Source organism: Ictalurus furcatus, chromosome 8 (assembly GCF_023375685.1).
Source record: "Ictalurus furcatus strain D&B chromosome 8, Billie_1.0, whole genome shotgun sequence".
NCBI classification, from domain to species: Eukaryota; Metazoa; Chordata; class Actinopteri; order Siluriformes; family Ictaluridae; genus Ictalurus; species Ictalurus furcatus.
In genome coordinates this window covers 23,012,235-23,035,301 of record NC_071262.1, presented here as the reverse complement: position 1 = coordinate 23,035,301, position 23,067 = coordinate 23,012,235, and the positions used below count along the sequence as shown (strand labels likewise).

Below are 23,067 nucleotides of genomic sequence, written 5' to 3'. Positions count from 1 at the left end.
ATTCCTCGGATTCACTAGCTGACGTTAGCAGCTGTGTGTGGGTTTGTGAGTGTATATGAATGTGTGTGTGTGTGTGTGTGTGTGTGTGTGTGTGTGTTTTGCAAGTATCTGCCTGCACTACTGTAAATACTCTCTTTCGTCCAGCTGAAGCTAATCTTAGCGCCTCTTAGCTGTCCATCAAGCCCCTTTGTTCCGGTTTCTGTCTCCGAAAAAGCAGAAAAAACGTCAGAACGGACCGACACACTACAGATAAACTGTACATATTAGAGCAACTTAAAAAAAGAGAGAGAAAAAAAGAAACTTAGCCAATGAAAATATTTTACATGTAATCAAATGTAGTTAATATTTCCTATTATAAAATTACAATAAACCAAATATACTGCATTAAAACTATTTCTACAGATTATTAAGCTTGAATAGGCAGATCAATCATTATTTCCTAATTTTAGAAAATGCTTTCAATAAAGAAACAAACAAATCTGCCAAAATTATAAGAAGATTTAAAGCTTTAACAGAGTAAAAGCACTTAAAACAGGTTGAAAATGATATATTTGATTTATACTCATCTCATAATTAGAAATATTACATACATTTGTCATATTCAAGGTAATCTCTCGCTCTCTCCATCTATAGCTTTTTCTTGGTTAATAGAACATGATAGTAAATGAATTTTTCATTGTTTTAAAACTTACATTACTCAAAAGATGATTAGCTAAAGCTAGCTAGGCAATTTTCTCTGCAAACACATTAGCTAGACAGCTTACCCTTTTATATTTGTCTATGTATGTATTTAGGGAGATTTATTAAAGCAAGTAATGCTTTAAAAAAAAGTCACCGTTGTAGAAGGAGTAGATTTACAAATAAAATTTACTTGTATGTAATTAAACGTGACGATGCAGTGACTTTGAATTTTCTTTTTTTAATATGCACTATACCATATCAAGATAAAATATGTACTTTAATAGCACAGATTTAAGAAATATCTTTGAAAAACATGACTAAAGTCAATGTGAGCTTGTCTAGGGCTCTAATATGTACATCTATACTATATGTTCGCGCGCACACACACACACACACACACACACACACACACACACACCTGTCTACATGATCAAATTGGGTCAATATTAAAGCTCAGGTCTCCTGAGTACATACGCATAGTTCCAGGTTTTGAGAACGGGATATATGTGTGTGTGTGTGTGTGTGTGTGTGTGTGTGTGTGTTTGAAACAGAATGACCAGGCTTGCTATCAGCTATCAGAGAACTAGTAAATTAAATCCTCTTCGTCATTAATACCTAGGATACGCACAGCAGTGAGTGCAGTAACAGTCGGGGTCCACAAGAGGGCGCCTCACATCACTTAACCAGAGTTACAGAGCTGTGATACTAATCTACAAAAATAAAATAAAATCATGCGTCTGGAATGTTCCACAACAAATGTGGGTGCAAGTTAAGTAAGTGTGTGACTTGTGTGTGTGGGTGTGTGTGTGTGTGGGGGGGGCATATATGTGCAATCTGGGGGTCATAATCATGCGAGCAGGGAGTTTAAAAAGGAGCGTGTGGTACTGAAGCAGAGGGAAAGGACGCTGACCTCATTAAAAGATTTTCCCTTTTTTCTTGTTCTTCTCCATGGTTCTGAAAAAAGAGAGAGACAGAGAATAAAATTTAGCATATTTGGGTGTGGGTGCCTGTGTGTGCGTGCATAACTGGAGTACATGACAGATTTTAGCCTTTAAAGGAGACCTATTTTGATCCTTTTTACAAGATGTAGTATAAGTCTCAGGTGTCCCCAGAATGTGTCTGTGAAGTTTCAGCTCAAAATACCCCATGGATCATTTATTTATTATCCCATGATCTAAATGCCCCTTTTTGGGTGGGAGCAAAAACACTGATTTCGTGTCGGTCTCTTTAAATGCAAATGAGCTGCTGCTCCCCGCCCCCTTTCCGGAAGAGAACAAGTGGTGCTTCAGGATACTACATTAGCGTGGAATCTGCTAACAAGCTCATTCACAAAGCAGCCTGGTGTAAAATGATTCGCACAAAACATACACAGTTTTCTAAAAGACAATCACCTTACTGTACTGCGCATAATAAAGGTGGTTTCGGGTTAAAATAAAAATTACGACACAGCTCTGTTCTCCGTGAATACATTCAGAGATGATTGTAGCTAGCCACATTAGCCGTGAGTGCGATACTGAACAGTTGAGACTGACCCATGCTTGAGAATCAAGTTTTTAGCTAATCCTGCTTTGTACTGACCCTTGTTCACAAACAGTCTGGTGTAAAATGATTTAAGGTATTTCTGGGGCGCATTTCCTTCGAAAAATAAAACTTCACTGCGTCTTCAGTGGCTCTGATGTTCATTCTTACAGCCAACAAAAGAACACTTACAACGCTTACGTAGCTGAGACATTCTTCTTTATCACTGTAGCTGCTCCAGCGTGGAGAACATGGCGGACTGTGTGCCGCTCACTCGGGGGAGGGGCTATGCTAATAGAGCAGAGTCCCTGGGCGGGGCTTGTTCCAACATGCCATCACAGCGAAAATGAAAACAGCTCTATTTATAATTTATTGGGAATATAAAAGAAGGAGTGTGTGGAATTTTACCATTGTAGGATGGTTGTGTACACACTCTGCTGACACACATTTATGTTCAAACAACATTTAAAAGTGAATTTTGCATAATAGGTCTCCTTTAAATGGATGAGGAGAAAGAGGAAAAAGAGGAGAAAATTGTGTTTGGGCTTTGTGTAGGAACTTGGAGGCTTGTATGATGGTGTGTGTATATATATATATATATATATATATATATATATATATATATATATATATATATATATATATATATATATGTGTGTGTGTGTGTGTGTGTGTGTGTGTATATATATATATATATATATATATATATATATATATATATATATATGTGTGTGTGTGTATATATATATATATATATATATATGTGTGTGTGTGCGTGTGTGTGAGTGTGTACTTGGAGGCGTCGAGTTTCTGCTGCTCCAGCAGACGTTGCTGTGCCTCCCAGTTTGCCTTCTCCTCCTCAAACTGCCTCTTCTTCTCCTCCAGCTCCTTATACTGCACCTCCAGGTTCCTCTTCATCTGCTCATGTCTCCTCTCCAGCTACACACACACACACACACAGCGTTATACATACATGTACCCACCAGTACATTTCAAATTCCTTACGAATGTGTATAAATGCATGGCGACTCGTTTTTTCCCCCCTGATACACAGGGCTGGGCAAAAATGTCTACCAAAAATAAATTCTAACTCTGGAAAGGAAAATTACACTCACACGCTGAGCTACAACACACACACACACACACACACACACACACACACACCTGTCATGGTGACACTTAATCACAAAGAAAAATTCTTCTTATAATATTTACATTGTATTATTTACATAAGGGGAGGGATGATAAAGCTGTGACAGTACTGCATCATAAATCTAGCCATAGTGTTTGCTACAAGAAACACACACACCACACACACACACACACACCTCAGCCTCAGAATCCTTCAGTTTCTGTTTCTTCTCTTTGACCTTCATCTCAAACACCTGCTCCATTTCTCCCTCCATCTTCTTCATCTTCATCACATGCTCCCTCCGCTCTTCCTCCATCTGAGCCAGTGGGCTCCTGAAACACACACACACACACACACACACACACGTCATGAATGAGTCGCCTCTTTGAGACCCACTCATATTTATATATCGTTTTTTTCTTTATAGATATAAACAATGCTGTTATTCTGACTGTGTAATTTAATTAAAATGCAGTAAGACAGGGAGCATTGCTGTACCACTGCTTGCTGAAAAAGAAACAGAATGAATAGAAATGAATCTTCTTAATGAAGCACAGCCACAAACGCAACAAGAACATTATTGTGGGATTTCTTACTGTATTTGTAAAGACTTCCTGGGTTTATAATTATTTATATATGTTTTCTAAAACAAGATTCAATCGTCCGGTTTAGTTGCATCGGTGTTATTCGGCAGATGAAAGAGACGACTCTTACTGGTGTCAAATGATCTGACTTGCTGAAAAAAGCTGAATTTTCCATCTTCAGCTCAGAAAGCAAATAACTGAACACTGAACAAGGGGCGTGTGAGGGAATGTTTTTTTTAAATTCCATGCCAATCCACTGCTGAGAGAATTTTGACCTCTCCCACCAAAAACACTTTAATTAATCCCACCTGCTCCTGAAGACACTCTTTACCAATCCTACCCACTCATGCAGAAGATTTGACCAATCCCGCCTACCTTCAGAGACACTCTTTACCAATCCGACCCACTCCCACAGAAGGTTTGACCAATCCCACCTGCTCCTGAGGACACTCTTGACCAATCCCACCCACTCCCGTAGAAAGTTTGACCAATCCAACCTGCTCCTGAAGACACTCTTGACCAATCCAACCCACTCCCGCAGGTTTGACCAATCCCGCCTGCTCCCAGACACACTCTTTACCAGTCCTACCCACTCATGCAGAAGATTTGACCAATCCTGCCTGCTCTAAATTACACTCTTTACCAATCCCACTCACTCCCAGAGAAGGCTTAACCAATCTTGCCTGCTCTCAAAGACACTCTTGACCAATCCCACCTGCCCCTGTAGAAGGTTTGACCTATCCCAAAAACTCCCTACGACACTCTTAACTAATCTCACCTGATCATAAAGACATGCTTAACCATACCTGCCCCCTCCCACAGAAATTTTGACCAATCCCACCTGCTCCCGAAGATACCCTTTACCAATCCCACCCACTCCCAGTTATTATTGTTCACAGCCACTCACAATATTTTCTAACAAACGTAACAAACCCTTTAGTCATTTGCACAACTGTGACTCTGACCAGGATGAAGCAGTTGCTAAAGATGAATGAATATGCAGCTTCACCTTAAGAGAAAAAGTTTGAAAGGGTCTGGTGCCCAGATATTAAAATATTACAATACAATCTGTATTGTTGAACTGCTTATATACAGACATACCCTGCACTCTACAGACACTGAGATGAAGGTTTGTGTAAAAAATGTGCTGTGATGTGTTTTATGAGCATCAGGGATATGGTGGTGTAGGTCGTACTTGGTCAGTTGGCCTTTACTCTTGCTGGCGTCCACTCCATTGCAGGTGACTGCGGCCAGCTTCTTGCTGCGGTAGTTCTCGTAGTGCACGTTGTTAGTCACGTCCTTCAGGTCTTGCATGTGAGTTCTGAAAAGGAAGAAAATTTTGGGCTTTCAGTAGATTCACGCAATTCCTAAATCTTGTGTGTCACATACCCCAGGCATATTTTGGAGCTACTTGTCAGGTTGATAGATGACTGCTGTACACATATTATTCTATTTTTTGCTATGAGTGTATTACAGTTATTATATTTCAGGTTAACCAAGAAAGTGGGGAAGTGAGAGAAAGGACTCATGGTACATTTTCAACAAAGTCCTTTTATAAATCGCTTGTCCTATGTTCTATGTAGAAACTGTGAAATACTTCCAAATGGACGACATTTTTACCGAGAGTAGTGTTGTTTTTTTGGCCAGTTTTTGGCAAAAACAAATTGGTGGCCATAATTTTGCTGGCATTCCTAATTAGTTTTTAGCTAAGTTTAACGTTCAATGTGAACACGCACTGTTTTATTTCAAATTAACCAACTCAAAAGATTCTCTATTTACCGTGACAGAAAGTGAGGACGGTGGGTCAATGTATCTTTTAAGCAGTAAAATCGAATTGAGACAAGAATACCGACCATAAGACTCCTAATGTGAGATGGAGAAAAGTGGGGACACCTGCGCAACTGTCACTCATATCCCGATTCATATTCTGATTGGCTCATCTGATGGGGAGAAAAATGAAGACTGCTCTTTTAGTGTATTTTTCAGTACTGATATTAAAACGTAGCGTTTATATGCAAAATGTGTGAAGGTTGGAAAAAGAACCTGCGTCTAGACCTGTGTCTAACTTCCTGAAGCATCTTTAATTCAATCTAGGTAGAGAAAGCGGTGTGTGTATCTTACCTGATGAGCATGTTTCGTAGGACAGTAAAGTCACAGTGCTCGCCGTTCTCCACTAAAACAGCAACAGAAACACATACTGGAGTTAGCTTAGCATCACCAACAGACCTAAAATACACAACTTCATACTGCTCACGCTTTAAAAAGACGATGTTTGACCTGTATAGTGTCTTCTCATCCATAGATCTCTGTGGCTTCAAAACTGATACTTAAGCACGATAGTGGATCACATTGCATCTAAACAGCTCTAAATGGTAACATACTGTATTATTGGTTACATTTGATCTATTAACCATTGTATTGTTTATTGAGATACACAGACTATGTTTTCAGTTTTTATGGTACGCAATTTGCTAAGACATAAAAGACAATGTGAGCATACATCAACGTGTCGATGTGGGACAAAAAATAAATGGGAGATTATAAATGAAACTGTTTAATAGACAGAGATATTATGACCAACACAAACCAGACATTTTCACTATGAAAGCAAACAGACATTTCAGCCGTTCAAATGTTGCACAGTGAAAAAGGGTGATTAGCCTTGACAACAGACAACACGTGAAGTCATCCTGTTGAAGTGGTTAGCAAGTAAACAAACTGACGGACCAACAAACCCAGGCATTTACACATTAAACATTTAAGCAGCTGTGCACAGAAAGACGAGGTCACATGGTTACACGAGCAAACACGCACACCGACGGCTCGTTAGCACCTCAAATGGAAAAACAAACCACATAAATGACAGACTTGGTGATTTCAGTTATTAGTTCTGGAAAAGACTGGAGACACTGTTTCCTTCATGAAGCTGTGGGTTTGCGACATGAATCATGTTTCCATCCATTTTGCTAAATAAATAAATAAAATTAAATAAATAAATAAGTAAGTAAGTAAAATGCCAGTGGCTGTATCTTTCCATGAAATAATGTTAAGTTCAATATTCTAGAGAGGAGCAACAAGATGATATCATCCCTGTTAAATTCAGTTGCATCCCCAAAAAGAGGAGTGTGTATCGGGCAGTGAGAGCAGTGTGATTAAAGCTATTTCCTTTCCTACATAACCAAGTTTTAGTGTTTGATTTAGTAAGTTTAACTTCTTGGTGTGGTTTGTTTGGGCATATGTTAATAGCCAAGACATTGAGATATTTGTTTATGGAACAAAAGAACCGGTCTGAGAACGCTTGTGAGAGGTAGAGAGGTCTTGTTCCACTTCCAAGTTCAACCCTAGTGCAGTTTAATCTGGATTTAACCCTACTGCAGGAAGTAACTGAAGAATAAAAGACTTTTCCATATAGGATCGCAGCCTTGTCCATTCTCACAAATGTTTATAGTCTGCTTAAATTAGTGCAGTGCAAAACCGACTCGAACTCGTAGAAAACAAGCTGAACGTTTCAGACTGGGACTAACCCTGCATTCGACTTGGAAATGGAAACTTGGAATTACATAATTTTCAACCTCAGTACATTGGAGCTACAAAGTGGGGAAAAAACCCCATACAGTATATGCATCCATGTTCGTCTTTTCTTAGCAACAATCTAGCGAGCTAATTGATGTGGTGATGTACAATATATTTACGTCCTCAAATCTAAGAACTGTATGGTCAGTGTTACAGATTTACCAAGCAAATATGTCTGTATGTTGATTGATCCAAACACAAACACTAGTATATACAGTATAACACATTTAAAAGTAAATTAGTGCTACTTCGTTTACTTTTGATACTGTGAGCAGCCATGTTGATTTGATGTCACTTGCTGAACATCCGCCCTGAGTTTCTGAGTAGGAAGTCAGAGTTGAGGAAACATTTTCTTTGTTTTTTGTTTTAGTCAGGGGTCGGAAAGTTTGAGTTTTAGATTCAATTTCTCAGCTAATTAACTTGCAGAGGAAAGTAACAAACTCACAGTTATGTAGGCATTATGCAGGTGTTTGAACACATTAAAATTTCGTTGGGTTGAAAAATATACTGCATTAAATATACTAAAAATATACCAACTGCAGCAAGTAGCAAAGCCTTCTGTGTTAACGTGTATAGTGAGGTCATGGAAAATAACGGAAAATTACGAATATTTCTTCTCCTCGACTATATGACAGCACTTGAGACTTCAGCCACATTTTTTTTAAATTATGGAACTTCCATTGCAATTTTTTCTATTTAACTATTAAAAAAAAAAAAACAGATGAATGGAAACTCCATTATGGAGATGTACTGTACAGCTTGTTAACACTTTATAATGATAACCTTATTTAACATGCTCCAGAGTCTATGTGGAACGAGCAAAGTCTTACCCATAAAGAGGAACTGACGCCCCAGCTGTCAATCATCCACTACAACCACCTACCTGTGTCCGAACCTCTGGAGGGGCGGGGTTTTGGAGCTCAAAGTCTGTCCTGCAGCAAAACCTGCGACCCTGATTGGCTACTAAGTCTAAGGATGACGGGTGGGAGGTGGGGTTACATGGCGTGGTGATGACAAGCAGAAGGAAAAAACAGCCTGACTGATGGAGGAGGGTCAGGGGGAGGGGTCAAAGAGCCATGGGGGATTATGGGATTTGTATTTCTACTAAGAGGAGTCACAGGGAAAATAAATACAATTTAAACCATCTGTTCTGTTCGGGTCAAAAAAAAACAAAACAACCCCAACAACCCACAAGTGGAACGATACTAAACCAGCGAGCAGAACATAAGGATTAAACTGTAAGGTCTATTTTTGTGCAGGCGCAAGTGTAACTTGGTAGCGTAGCTAATTTTGCTGGGTTCGGTTTTCATCTCGTTGCTGCTGTTATGATCAGAGATGAACGCTGATGTGAGGTGAGCAGCACAACAGGAAGTGTGACATTTGAAGCTGGTGGGCACAATGGTATTTTCAACCCTACTGAAAGCCAAAAATAAATAAACATGCAATAATTTTACTACTCGGTGTAGCTGCAATAACAAAAATGGTACTTTCCTAATGAACATAGTTGGTTTTGTGGATGTATATTATATATGTCACCCCAATTCAAACAGAAGTAGGTTACCATCTAAATAAAACTGAGAATTAGTACAATTATGGCTACTAAAGCTGAATCAGACGGTTGATGCAATACATACGCAGGAGCAACAAGGAATGCGACATTAAATATTTAATATAAACAATAAAAAATTTGACAGACATCTTTACACTCTCATGTTCAGAAGAGCTAAAACACAATCACGGCTTATAACTGAGAAGTCGAGGACTAAAGGGCTTAACTGGGGATCTCTGGCATCCTGGGGATTTGAACTCATTTTTACAGCCACAAACACCGAAGCTTTACTACTGAGCTTCCACGGCTTAATTACGTATGGAACAAAAACCCCTGTCTCTAAAAATTACTGCATGGATCTTCTGATATACTGCTATAAATAAGCCTGGGATCAGTTATGACCCCACGCTTTGGGAGATTATGTCAGAACATCAGTATTTTTATATCATTAGCTGTTATTCAGAAACAAGTATTCCGTTTCAATCTTCAGTGAGCATTTTATCCTGGTCAGGGTTCGCAGTAGACCCGGAGCCTATCACGGGAGCACTGGGTGTGAGGTGTGAGGTGGGAGTATACCCTGGATGGGATGCCAGTACATCGTAGGGCACCATGGACACAGACGTTCATAACCATGGGGCAATTTAGAGTAGCCAATCCAACATGTTTTTGGGAGGGAGAAGGAAACCAGAGAACCCTGAGGAACTCCACACAGACAGTAACGCAAGCTCAAGAACCAGGGACCATCATACGTCTGTCACTTTTTTAGCAGACCAAATTAATGTGATCCATATACTGTATATTTTTTAAATGTTAAGAATTGTAATATTAGAACTGTACGTGTCACTGCATGATGTGACCCCATGTGTAAATGGACAAAAAAATGAGGGTTGGAACCGAATGATGGGAAGCATGCACTTCTGGGATAAAGGTTTTCTCTGAGTACATGGGAAATAATTAGGAACCTATAAACATGAGTTAGAGAGCGATGTTGCTCTGTTTCTACCAGCCAGTGTTTATAGGTTTCTCCACGATACTTGGTAGAGCGCGACCTTAAACCATGAGGACAGTCAGAGCAACATAAAAGTAGTGAACGAGAAGGCAGGGAGGGCTTAGGGGACGTAGGAGAGGGGAAGTAGCATAAACATGAGAAATGATGTTTACCAAAAATGCCCTCTGTCAGTCATGGAAAAGAACAGACAGAAAGAAAAAAAGAGAAAAAAGAAAGAACGAGACATGAACGACCGAGGAAAGGAAGGAAGGAAGGAAAAAAAAATAAACACTCACCACCACGTTTAAGTACGATTCAAACATAAAAAATAAATTATCTTTGGTAAAAAAAGGGAATTTAGAGAAAGAAAGTAAACATGGAAGAAAAAAAAACACAACAATCAACATGACACCAAAGTCATTTGTGGTGTGTGATGCAACAGGGGTGACAGGGACTGTTCATTAGCTATAACTGAACTACTGAAATACCCAGGGTGCACTTGTCCCTCCTTTCCAAGCATCCTTCTCTTGGGACTCTGATTGAGAAGGAATGGAGGTCATGTTTTGAGACATGTACTTGTATAACTGCGCTTACACTAGTGCTCCATTCGTTAGCACTACTGCACCCCCCGTTCTGTAAAAGTGGTACAGTCCTGATAACAGCATTCATATAGGCCATAATGGGGTGGAACGTACCTTCTGCCACACCCCAGGGGTACTGACGCCCTCGGACCTTCCTGCCGTTCACTTCGACCACCACGTTGCTGCCCACTACAGCCAGAGGCATCCGCTCCTACCACACACACACACAAACACATACACACACACGATTGATGGGCACAGACGGAGCCTGGGACACGTAAAACAAATTTTCTGATCTCAAAATTAACCAAATATCAATTAAATATCATGATCACCAGCAGTGATTGCTGTAGAAGCTGTTGGGGGAATCAGTCATTCCATAATAAAACAAATATGACCAATACTTCCTCTTTTTTGCTGAGTATATATATATATATATATATATATATATATGTGTGTGTATGTATATATGTGAAGTATAAATTTTTGTATGTAACAGTATACTTATCTGTGAAACAATAAAATAATACAGCACTGATTGTACTGCGTTTATACAGTATGTTATTTATGATTGCACTTGTAGTACTTGTTATAGAGTTGGTGGGATGGGAGTGTACGTAGCTATATTATGGGACATTATGTTTTATATGTATATCCCCTTTATTTTGTTGCATGAACCTTTGGGCTATGTCTCCAGGAGCTTAAAGTTCTGCAGACAAAGAGCGACTCTAAAGTACCCAATGAAAGGTAGGAAAAAAGACCAAGGCCCCGTTCACACCTGGCATTAAAATGTGCATGACAGCCTATTTTATGACTCAACGGTATGTGGAAATATTTTACATAACTAGATTTTATATATATTATATGCATTTGACTAAACAGTATGTGGGTGTATTTTATATGAGTAATACACTGATATCTGTGTATATGGCGTGATCCTCTCTACCTTTATCTTGCGGATGAGTTTGCTGTCCTCGTCCTCCTCTGTGTCGGGAAACTCGTAAATCTTAATTTTGTGCTCTTGAATCTCTTTCATAATCTAGAAGAGAAGAAAAAATATAAATGTTTAGAGGACAAAACAGGGAGACAGCTTAATCAGGAATGAACACACAATATGCGTGGACACACACACACACCCACACCCACACACCTGTTTCTTGAACTGCTGGCACTCCTCCGGTGTGAGCGTGTCGGCCTTCGCGATGAGCGGGATGACATTGACTTTGTCGTGTAGACGCTTCATGAACTCGATATCCAGAGGCTTTAAGCTAAAAAGACATTTTAATATTACAGATAATAAAATGAAGTTGCACCAGCTAGCAAGTTATGAAAATACATTAAAATAAGATTCTCTGTGTATTAAGTATAGATTTGGTCCAATACATTAGAAACAATAGATTTTGAATAGATCCAGTAATTGAATACAGAACATATAAACATATACTAGCTATGGATTTAATAACAGAAATATATTACAAACTCATAACTCATAACACACACACACACACACACACACACACACACAGTTTCTTTAGCTTTTCTTCCCTATGCAGTCACATCACAGTTGAAGAGTTAAACGCCTGGCTCACATCGCTGTTTTTTTTCTCGCTACAAACAAAGACCCTGTTCTTCTGCATGCACTGTGTGTGTGTGTGTGTGTGTGTGTGTGTGTGTGTTTGTGTGTGTGTGTGAGACAGAGGGACAGTTTATTCATTTCGGGAATGTTAAGCATCACAGAGTTTATAGGACATGGAAGTATCTGTGGTGCATGGGGTCACAGCAAAACTGGCTTTTGTGGGAAAGTTGTACAGCTGTTTGGTCAACATTTTCCATAATGTGTGGAAAAAAGTGTTTGTTTTTTTTCTGTGGAATGTGCTAAATAGATTCATGATGGTGGCCATGTGGCTGAGAGTTATTAGCTTTTCCGTAGTGTTTAAAATTATGTTCAAATAGCTAAAATAGAGAGAGAGAGAGAGAGAGAGAGAGAGAGAGAGAGAGAGAGAGAGAGAGTTTTGTTCAGCTCTAACAACCACTATGGCTTTGACCCAAAAGGCTCCCCATACTCTACTCACCTGTCTGACCTTTTACATTTTCCATGAATTGTCTATCATTTTACAATTTTGATCTACACTACCCATCAAAAGTTTAGACACACTCATTCTTTTTTACCCCCCCCCAGCTAATATTTTAGCATCTTCAAAGTAGACACGCTTTTTACCTAGAATTTCCAGAAATATATTCTTGGCATCTTCTCAACTGATTTCTTGAGGAATTTCCCTGAGATGCTTTTTAAACAGTGTTAAAAGGAGTTCCCACCTATGCTGGACACTTAACGGCTGCTTTTCAGGAATATTTCACTCTGAGTCATCCGTTTAAAAAAAATATTTATAGTTTTCTAATGAAAGAAATGAATATATCGGCACAATTATATTTTTGTCTACAACATCGATGTCAAACATTTAATCATACACCGTCAGATCAAAAGGTTTTTAACATCATGAGAAACATTTCAGTCGAGTGTCCACAAACTTTTGACTGGCAGTGTACTTGCATGTAACTGATAAAGTTATTTTTCCATTCCAATGTGATTTCAAGAAAGTATAGTTTAAACCTAAACACTCTCCCAAGAGACCTAAAGTCCTGTCCAGATTTCATCACTTCCTGCCTGGCTACATCTGTGTGGAAAGTGTTTTTCCTACGACTCTGTGAGTAACAAATCACACTGCAAAGGAGACGTATGCGCTGAAAAAATACATATTTTTCTGATTAAGTGCAGTGTTTGGGTTTATTTATACCCTAGGCTTCCTATAAGCAAAATTGGCTCATATGCAGCGAATGTTATTAACCGTTCTTTCATTTCGCTCTAACTGAAGAGTGGAGTGTGGAATGCTGGAGAGGGAAATACTGAATGAACAAAATGAAAAATAAATTGTTTCTAATCCCTGGTATATACTGAGGTAATCATATATTGTACATCCTGGCTGCTTAATAATACATATTCATATCAATATGGCTTGCCAAATATTTCTGGCATAACCTGATACACAGTGACTAGCATGCTGAAAAGGTCAAATTTAAAGCCCTCAAAGCTTCATGTCATGCCTGTAATTCTAAAATTACACTGAGAATCTGGAAGAGACCAACTATAAGGGATTATTTTTTGTAGAAAGCTGCGTCTGTTTATATAAATAAACACAGAGATAAAGACAGAAAAGAAAGATGGGGCGTTCGAGGGAACGTCATCACATCATCTCATCTTCTACTGAGCATGCTCAGTGAGGAGACCATTAGCTAATCTTTTTAGGTCATGGTACAAAGCGGCTTCATCTCTGTCTCACACACACACCCACTCTCAGTCCATCTCACATCACCTCATCTCCCTCTGTCCATCACTAAAACCATGTTACTTCACTTCCACTTGTCTCAAACACAAAATAAGTGTTCCAGATCGATGCTCAGCTACTTCCTCCATAAATTTGTTCTGCAGGATGCTAATAGAGGTTCATGCTTTGCGGCTGCAGTACCCACCCGTGACCAGAGGGGGCGATGAAGTACAGGCAGCAGTGCACTCGGTTATCTGGCATTTGTCTCCGGTTGACACGTGATTCTGCATTCAGGAAGTCCTCGCATTTACTGTCGATGTAGTTGATCACCGGCTGCCAACTAATGGGAGAGAGAGAGAGAGAGATGTGAAGGAAAAGAAATAAGCGAACGAGTGCCACACAGAGAACAGAGCAGAAATTAGGACATAAAAAAGCCAAGAAACATTTTCACAGCACATCATGTGACTCAGTTTAGAGCTTGTGTTAAAATTATACATCCCAAATGTCCAGAAAGTCCACAGTGACCCATTTCTTGAGAAACAAGAAATGAGAAGACTCACCAGTTGCTGTTGTCCACAGCATCACCGAACCCTGGTGTGTCCACTATGGTGAGTGTGAGCTGCACTCCCCCCTCCTTAATCAGCACTTTGGACTGCTCCACCTGAGGAACCAATCAGATCGAGGAGACAGAAGATCTTACTACATGGCTATGAACACCACCATCACTATAAAACATCATTACAATAAAGTTATTCTGTTCTAGGGAAGGTGTGGCCTCTGTGCCTGTCACTCACAGTGTAGGAGGCGTGGCCTCTATGTTTGTCAATTACAGTAAAATAGGCGTGGCTATAGTGAAGGAGGTGTGGCCTCTGTGCTTGTCACTCACAGAGAAGAAGGTGTGGCCTGTGTGCTTGTCACTTACAGTGAAGAAGGTGTGGCCTCTGTGCCTCTCAGTCTCACTAAAGGAGAAGTGGCCTCTGTGCCTGTCACTCACAGAGAAGGAGGAGTGGCCTCTGTGTGACTTGGTTCTGTGTCTATCAATTAGATTGAAGGAGGCATGGCCTGTGTTTGCCGGTCTCACTAAAGGAGGTGTGGCCTTGTCCGTCAGGAAAGTGAAGTAGGTGTGGCCTCTGTGCCTGTCATTTACAGGGAAAGAGGTGTGGCCTCTGTGCTTGTCAGTCTTACTAAAAGAGGTGTGGCTTCTGTACACGTCAGTCACAGTGAGAAGGGTGTGGCTTCTGCCCCTGTGTTGGTCAGTCACCATAAAGGAGATGTGGCCTCTGTGCCTGTTGGTCCCAGTGTAGGAAGTGTAGGCTCGGCTCCTGTCAGTCACTGTGATGGAGGTGTGGTCTCCTTCAGTAAAAGAGGCATGGCCTCCTTCAGTCACCGTGTCTCTGTGCTTGTCAGTTAGAGTGAAGGCGTGGTCTCTGTACTTATCCGTTAAAGTGAAGAAGGCGTAGTCTCTGTGCTTGTCAGTTTGAGTGAAGAAGGCGTGGTCTCAGTGCTTGTCAGTTAGAGTGAAGAAGGCGTGGTCTCTGTGTTTGTCAGTTAGAGTGAAGAAGGCGTGGTCTCTGTGCTTGTCAGTTAGAGTGAAGAAGGCGTGGTCTCTGTGCTTGTCCGTTAGAGTGAAGAAGGCGTGGTCTCTGTGCTTGTCAGTTAGAGTGAAGAAGGCGTGGTCTCTGTGTTTGTCAGTTAGAGTGAAGAAGGCGTGGTCTCTGTGCTTGTCAGTTAGAGTGAAGAAGGCGTGGTCTCTATGCTTGTCAGTTTGAGTGAAGAAGGCGTGGTCTCTGTGCTTGTCAGTTAGAGTGAAGAAGGCGTGGTCTCTGTGCTTGTCAATCATGATAAAATAGGGCGTTGCATCTATGCCTACCAATTATATAAAGTGCAGGAAACAGTGATGGAGGCGTGGCCTGTGTGCTTGTCAGTTTCACAAAAGTGGGTGTGGCCTCACATTCCGTATAGCTAACATCATCAAATCTGAACTGGTTTCTGAATCACATCATGTTGCATTTACTGTATTACTGGCTATTTTAAACACATTTTCCATGCATGACATCACTGATCATGTATTGCGATGCACATTATATCACGGACGCACACACCTGCTATTGTGTTGAATGAAAAGCAGACGATATAAAACATAATCTGATGCCTCATTTCCCAGTTACGCTCCTTTATTCCCTCTATAAAGAACAGATTGAGGGTTTTCCTGCTGTGACACACCTGCTTCACTCAGGTAAGTCTCTAACGGGTTGAAGCGCGCGTGTGTGTGTGTGTGTGTGTTTGTGTGTGTGTTGGATTTGATAGACACACCCATTTCATCTGTAGACAAGGGTGGTGTGATCTCATCTTTATTTACAATGTCACGGTGGAGCTGTTAATACGCTAGCTCATTTGTGTTAGAGATACACAAAAAGTGTACAGTGCAAAATGAAGCCACAAAGAAGAACCATCGCACTAGAGCATCATAGGAGCATGTTTGGTGTGAAGATCGTTGGTCACTATAGTTACACTGATTAGCAAAAAGAGTGCTAGAGGTCAAATAACACTGCTGAAAACTGCAGCCCTTGTGTGTGTGTGTGTGTGTGTGTGTGTGTGTTATGGAGATACTAGAGATCTAGATCCTTTCTGCCTCTGGATGGAGCTCAAATCTTCTCTAATTCCAGACTGCTGGGACTACGGCTGCTCCTAAGGCCATACAGACTTCATATAAATCCATAATGAACTTTTTCACACTAACTGTTGTTACCCAGATGAGGATGGGTTCCCTTCTGAGTCGGGTTCCTCTCAAGGTTTCTTCCTCTTAAAACATCTTAGGGAGTTTTTCCTTGCCACCGTCGCCACTCAGTGGCTTGCTCAGTTGGGATAAATTCACACCTTTAATATCTGTATACCATGTTGATATTTCTGTAAAGCTGCTTTGAGACAATGTCTATTGTAAAAAGCACTATATAAATAAAATTGAATTGAATTGAATTGTGTGTGTGTGTGTGTGTGTGTGTGTGTGTGTGTGCACCGCTGGTAACCTGCAGCAATGAGGTAAGATGCCTATCACTCGTTCCTCATGACTGAACCGTGGCTACATCATTTCCTGTAGTTATTTTAGCTGCGCTGTTTGACACGCCTCGTTCTCACAGGCCTCGTTATTTTTGTCTGACCTGCTTGAAAAAACGTAGCCTCACTCTCTGAATCTCTCACTCCGTCTGCTTCCCTTTTTCTCACACATACACATGCACACACACACACACACACACACACACACACACACAACACGGTCATCTGATCTACAGAGATATGGATGACTGTGGACAGCAGAGAGAGACAGAGAGATAGAGAGATAGCGCGAGAGAGAATAAACGACTGTAAGTGTGTCCTCTCCTCCCACCCTCATCTATGGTCATAAGTCGTGTCTGAAAAAGCGAAAGATACCACAAAAATGTTCGGCCTCCCAGCCGCTGCCGTTCCCATGGCCGCAATGTGGCAAGCACACCGGACTGTTTGGGAGTAAAAATATACTTGCTGGTGTCTGCATGCTGGATAAACACACACACACACACACACACACGTGCACACACAAACAAACACACCCACGAAGTATTTTTTGTTGCATAATTTACAAATAAATTTTCACTGGGTCTGCATCAGCAAATCCGTCCCAGCGACAACTTTTTTACTAACGCTCAGAAATTTGCAGAAAAAAAAAAGCAGTAAATGCTACATGCACCGTGGCTACGATGTAAAACGCAATGAGTTTACAGGTAAAATGGCATATCAGTAAATATATGTTAACGTACGCAGATGGTATGATTTAACTTTATCTGTAACGTCATGAGTTTGCTCGCAAAAACTGACAAAACTGGCTCCCGACTGGTGCGTCAGAAAAGTGTTGGGAGATCACAAGTTCGAATCTCGACGATCCATCAGCCGTCTACGGCCTTACTCTCAAGGAGGAAGGGGCACCGTGTCTCTCTCACCGTCGATCACAGTGAAACTAGCCAATCACGGGTGTCTGTGAGCTCATGTATGCAAAAGAGGACGGATAGAGTGAGTCAAGCTGCTCTGTGAGTTCGAAAAGATGCGGATTTTCTGGCTTCACGCGTCTCAGAGGAAAAACGTGTTTCGCCTTCAGCTTCCTGACTGGTAGTTGCCTTATGCATTATGGCCAAGACTGAATAAAAAAATCTAACACTTTGCAGCATTGACATATTAGAAGGCAACATAATAAAATCCACATTCTAATATTTAAGAGCCGAAGTTCCACTTTCAGTATGTCAATCGTTTCCTAAAGTTGTGTGCAGACAGTAGGCGTGTCTTTGAGCTCATATTCAAACGTAGACAGTTATCATCTGAATGCATTTAAAATACATTTGATCAGTCTGCACAGGATTTCGCTGAGTTTTTGGGTTTTTTAGTCTTTCACAGTGAGGTTTGTTGGTAAATGAGACCTTTTAGCTGTACTCATGTTCAAAACACGTGAATCGAAGACTTTGACTGAATGTGTGTTGTGATTGCGTCACATGGTGCGTTGTGATGATGTCACATGATGCGCCTTGGCCCAAATCTGTGGTAATTCAAAAAAATTGCAAGCTCCTCCGAATATTGTGGAGTTTCCTTGATTTTGCATTCGTTTCTACGATCGCAAAATCGCCAAATCCTGGGGGGACCAATCGATAATTGAAGCAAATAATGCAAAGTCAACTGTGTAAAGAATTTAGATTAGTATCAAGAACACAACAAAAACATAAACAGCTCCTCGAGGCCGTTTAAAGTCAAAAACTAGCTGGGAACGAATGTTTTAGGCACTAATGTTGTTTAGGCATCGCTCTCCCTCTGAACCAAGACGGTGATGTGCGCTGGGAAAACTGGGAATGTCGGGAATGCTGGTAAAGCAGTCGCCCTTGGCGGTTGGCGTTTCATGGGAACATTCCTAAGAACCCCCCCCCCCCCCGAACCTTGCTGGCCTCTGCTGGAATGTCAACTCCATCACCCCCACCAAAAAAAGGGGGGGGAACCCCCCCAAAAATCCTAACAACAACAACAACGTTTGACTCCAATCAGCCCACATCCCAGCTTGGATCTCGTCCTCCATCTGCACCCCCATGCTGAACCCCAGCGCTATTTATTATCTCCTAATATGGGTAAAACTCCAGGCTTCATCTCAGATCCGGGCTCTCGGAGCGTTTGTTCTGGCCTGCTTCATCACGGCCTTTAATGCAGCAGCAGCAGGAGCTCTGTGTGTGTGTGTGTGTGTTTGCTCAGGCCTGATTAGAGGCTCTGATGAAGACTTGTGCTCGGAGGTCAGAGGTCAGTGCAGATAAATAAACAGCGGGATAGCTGGATCGGTCTTGTGAAAGGTCATGGGTGAAGGAGTGTGGCATACCTGCACTGTCTTTTTGATCCTCTGGGAAGGTCCGGGATAGTCTTTGGAGTACAGGTCGGTCAGAAAGAGCGAGTTGATGAGCGTCGATTTGCCCAATCCAGACTCACCTAGGACAGAGAAACAGCCAATCAGACGCTAGAACCACTGAGAGAGGAAACAAGCAGCAGGGATATTTAAAAACAGTTTTGTAAAGTGTCAAAAGACGCACGCGCGCACACACACACACACACACACACACACACACACACATAACTGGACATGGGTGCTAAATATAAACACATACACGCTCACATTTTGGGGGTAAACTTTGTCTGCTATTTTCTGTTCCAGTGGGCAGCAATACAGGAAGAGATATATTACTGACGAGAGAGAGAGACACGGAGACAGACAGACAGACAGACAGAGAGAGAAAAGGGCCGTTTATACAATGACAGCGTTTTGTGGCCTGAAAACGCAAACTTTTGAAAATGGGTTTCAAAGTGCAAGTTTTTTTTTGTCTCTGTGTAAACGTACAAAAGGGAGAATTTGTGAAAACGATGACGGCATGCGCGCGAGTACTTCAAAACAATGCGCGAGACATTCAAAATTACAATGGTGGACTACAGGACTGTGTTTGTACTGCTCAGGATTTTGAGTTTATTGACGCTTCTCCAGCAAACTGTAGATTTACTGCATCACTACTACGACCGGGGAAGACGCACTCGTTACATACGCCACATTGCTTCTGTAGAACTCAATTAAAGATCTTGTATGGTAGCACTTCTTGTATTGTTCTCTGCTTGATATATCGCTTTGCTTGTATTTCCTCATTTGTAAGTCGCTTGGGATAAAGCCGTCTGCTAAATGAATAAATGTAAATGCATTAACCCACATCTATGCTGACGAAGGGTATTCAAAATCTTAGAATTATCTTTGTAACTGTCTGTTTTGGAGTAAATCTGCATCCTTTTATTGCTGATAAAATACAGAAAGCAGACAGACTGTCAGTGTCTCACTATTTGGTTTGCATTTGCTGATTTTGTTCCAGTTTGGTACGATGACGGGCAATTATTAGTACTTAAAGATGCACTATTTTTTTCAGTATTTAAAAATGAGCGAGCTTTGTTAACAGAATTCTGACCTGGAGCACAAGAAAAGCGAAAAGATGGGGTTGAAGGCAGAAAAATCCATTTCCACAATGAAAAAAACCTTTATGCACCTTTATTTCATGTACATTAAATTATATTACATTAGGGACGCCTCAGCATTTATTAACCAAGAAAAATAAACCAAATCTACACTTGACAAACGTGAGTTTTCACAATTCTTAATGACAATGAATAAATTTCCAAGTCTAACTAACGAGATTCTAAGTAACTGGAGGCAAAAGTTTTTTGTACTCCACGTAGATCATAAACCATTGAAATCGTTTCAGAAATGTAAACATTATTGTGCTTTTTATCCAGAAAAACCGCAGCTCCCCCGTTTACTTGTATTTGTTTATAGGACAGTCTTCCCCGGATCGATATGGCGGACACAACGACGTGAACGTTTACGTGCGCGGGCGCGTAGTGTTTCTTTACAAAGTGACATCGCCACCTACTGACCCGGCATGCGTAATACAGCGTTTTTAGTCGTTTTCGCGGATCCGTGTGAACGGGGATCGTTTAAAAAAAAAAAACACAACAGAAGAACGTTTCCGTTTTTAGTACATCGTTGTCGTGTAGACGTAACCAAAGTGAAAGTGAGAGATAGAGATGGAAAGAGAAAGAGACAGGTAGAGAGAGAGTGAATACCAGACAAGGAGCGAAAGAGTAACAGAGTCAGAAGGACAAACAGAAACAGACAGATAGACACAGAAAAAGAGACAGACAATAAGAGAGAGAGAGAGAGAGAGAGAGAGAAAGAAAGAGAGAGAGAGAGAACTTTAATTTGGAAGTAAACTACTTTAGGAAAAGGCCGGAGACACTGAGCGCGTCAGAGAAAGAAAAACAGACAGCTTTTATTCAAAGGGAGGAGGAGAACATGTTTTACTCCCTTGGAATAAAAGCACCCACTCTTTCCCTCCCTCCCTCCCTCCCTCTCTCTCTGATGTTTTACTCAGTTTTTTGCCACCACTCACAGTCCTGGTTTAACAGGGAGAAGTCTGAATGATGGATGAGTGTGTGGTTGTGAAAAAGCGTCACCGTCACAAGTCACTCATTAAACTCCAAATCGAGTGACAATTGCTTTGGCGTTCAGGAAAGACTGAACCACGAGGAGCGCAAATAAATTCCTGCAAAAGTATTGGACTTTGTGCAAAAAAACAAACAAAACAACAACAACAAAAAAACCCATCAACATCTTTACTGCTTAACTGGAATCAATAATGTTCATGCTAAAGCCTGAATGAACACCAGACAGTGAAAGAGTGGAAATGTTAGAGCCTGAAGTACAGGGGGTCATTTGGGGTTCATTTAAAAATATCATATTTTACAGGCATGGTGTAAAAATCCACATTGGAGAAATTTGGAGAATTTTTCCTGTCACTGTCACGTTTATTTTTTGCTCGCTGGAGGTTAAGGCGATGAAGACTGTAACGCTGCTTTGAGACGGATTTAATAATCACTATACAAATAAAATTATATTCCAAACTTCTATTTAAAAAAAAAAATGTCATGCCAATAAGGCTTGTGAAATTATAAACCGCAACCTTATAACCCCACTCAAACACACACACACACACACACACACTGGTTAAAAAGCCCCTCCAGCCAGAGGGCATGTGCGTGTCTCTGTGGTGTGTGTGGGTGTACAGTAATATATGGTGTGTGTGTGTGTGTGTGTGTGTGTGTGTGTGTTTGGGGTGTAAGTTTACGCAGACACAGGGAGGGTCTGGTGTCTGTGTCGACTAAACAAAGGAGGGCAGTGTGTGTGTGAGTGTGCTTTCAGGTGTGTGTGAGAGAATTCAGGGTGTTCACAGTTCTATTCTGAGGAGAAAGAAGGAGGGAGAGATAAAAAAAGTGAGGAAGAGTATCTCACACACACACACACACACTATGACTACCATACAAACCACTACAACAGTATCAGCTCACTGTTTCCCATTATCACAGATAAGAACGCTAAATGTGAGTGAGAGTTCGGTATCTCAAAATTATCTAAAGTTATACTAAACATAAAATATTGTATAATCACTTTTAGCTTTATTACCAAAGAACGTAGAAACTGCAGCTGTGTAATTAAGCGTTATTTTTATCGTCTCGTGATGTGAGTTTCCATGATGAACATGGAGTATGGTCACTGCGCTTCTGATGATGCGCCCATGCAGAAAACAATAAAAATCCTCTCAGAACGGACAAAAAAGGTAGTCACTTAGTCAAGTTAGTCACACTTCCATGGTTACTAATCTAGAAAGTTTCTAGTAAAGTTTCAAAACGTTTGCTGAGATAGTGAACCATGGCCACCTGCAATCACTGCCCAAATAATTCAAAGAAACATCTGGACTCATGCTTTCTAAGTTTCTTGAATCTGACTACTCAAAAACCTCTGGCGGTAACTAGCTATGTTAGTGTTGAACTTAGCGAGCCGTCTTTATTGTTCAACAGTCCTGACAATCAACCATTAAATCAAGTTAGCATAGTGGTTCTGCCAAAAGTTGTCTTTCTAGGCTAACCAGCTAATGCTAATGCTAATGCTAATCAGGCGGGGTCAGTCTGTGCAGCTCTGGGACACTTCTGCTCAAATGACCTGAGGTTCTGCTTAGGTAGTGCTGATTATATGTCGACTCCATCAGGGGA

At 40.9% G+C, this 23,067-nt stretch overlaps 1 protein-coding gene across 4 annotated transcripts in view; it reads right to left on the bottom strand.

Moving 5' to 3' along the window:
* The window catches only part of septin15 (septin 15), a 38,656-nt gene that overhangs the window by 380 nt on the left and 15,209 nt on the right, over positions 1-23,067 (bottom strand). For 3 of the 4 annotated variants that reach the window (XM_053631554.1, XM_053631552.1, XM_053631555.1), the window contains exons 3-13: positions 19,310-19,416; positions 14,490-14,590; positions 14,135-14,269; positions 11,757-11,874; positions 11,553-11,645; positions 10,721-10,817; positions 6,037-6,088; positions 5,111-5,236; positions 3,528-3,663; positions 2,993-3,138; positions 1-1,635 (exon numbers count right to left, since the gene is read on the bottom strand). The exon at positions 1-1,635 is cut by the window's left edge and continues 380 nt beyond it. In XM_053631554.1, the coding sequence (XP_053487529.1) occupies positions 1,596-1,635; positions 2,993-3,138; positions 3,528-3,663; positions 5,111-5,236; positions 6,037-6,088; positions 10,721-10,817; positions 11,553-11,645; positions 11,757-11,874; positions 14,135-14,269; positions 14,490-14,590; positions 19,310-19,416 (1,151 nt within the window). In that variant the 3' untranslated portion in view covers positions 1-1,595. The remainder of the gene's footprint in view (positions 1,636-2,992; positions 3,139-3,527; positions 3,664-5,110; positions 5,237-6,036; positions 6,089-10,720; positions 10,818-11,552; positions 11,646-11,756; positions 11,875-14,134; positions 14,270-14,489; positions 14,591-19,309; positions 19,417-23,067) is intronic. The other variant, XM_053631553.1, reaches the window with a different exon arrangement.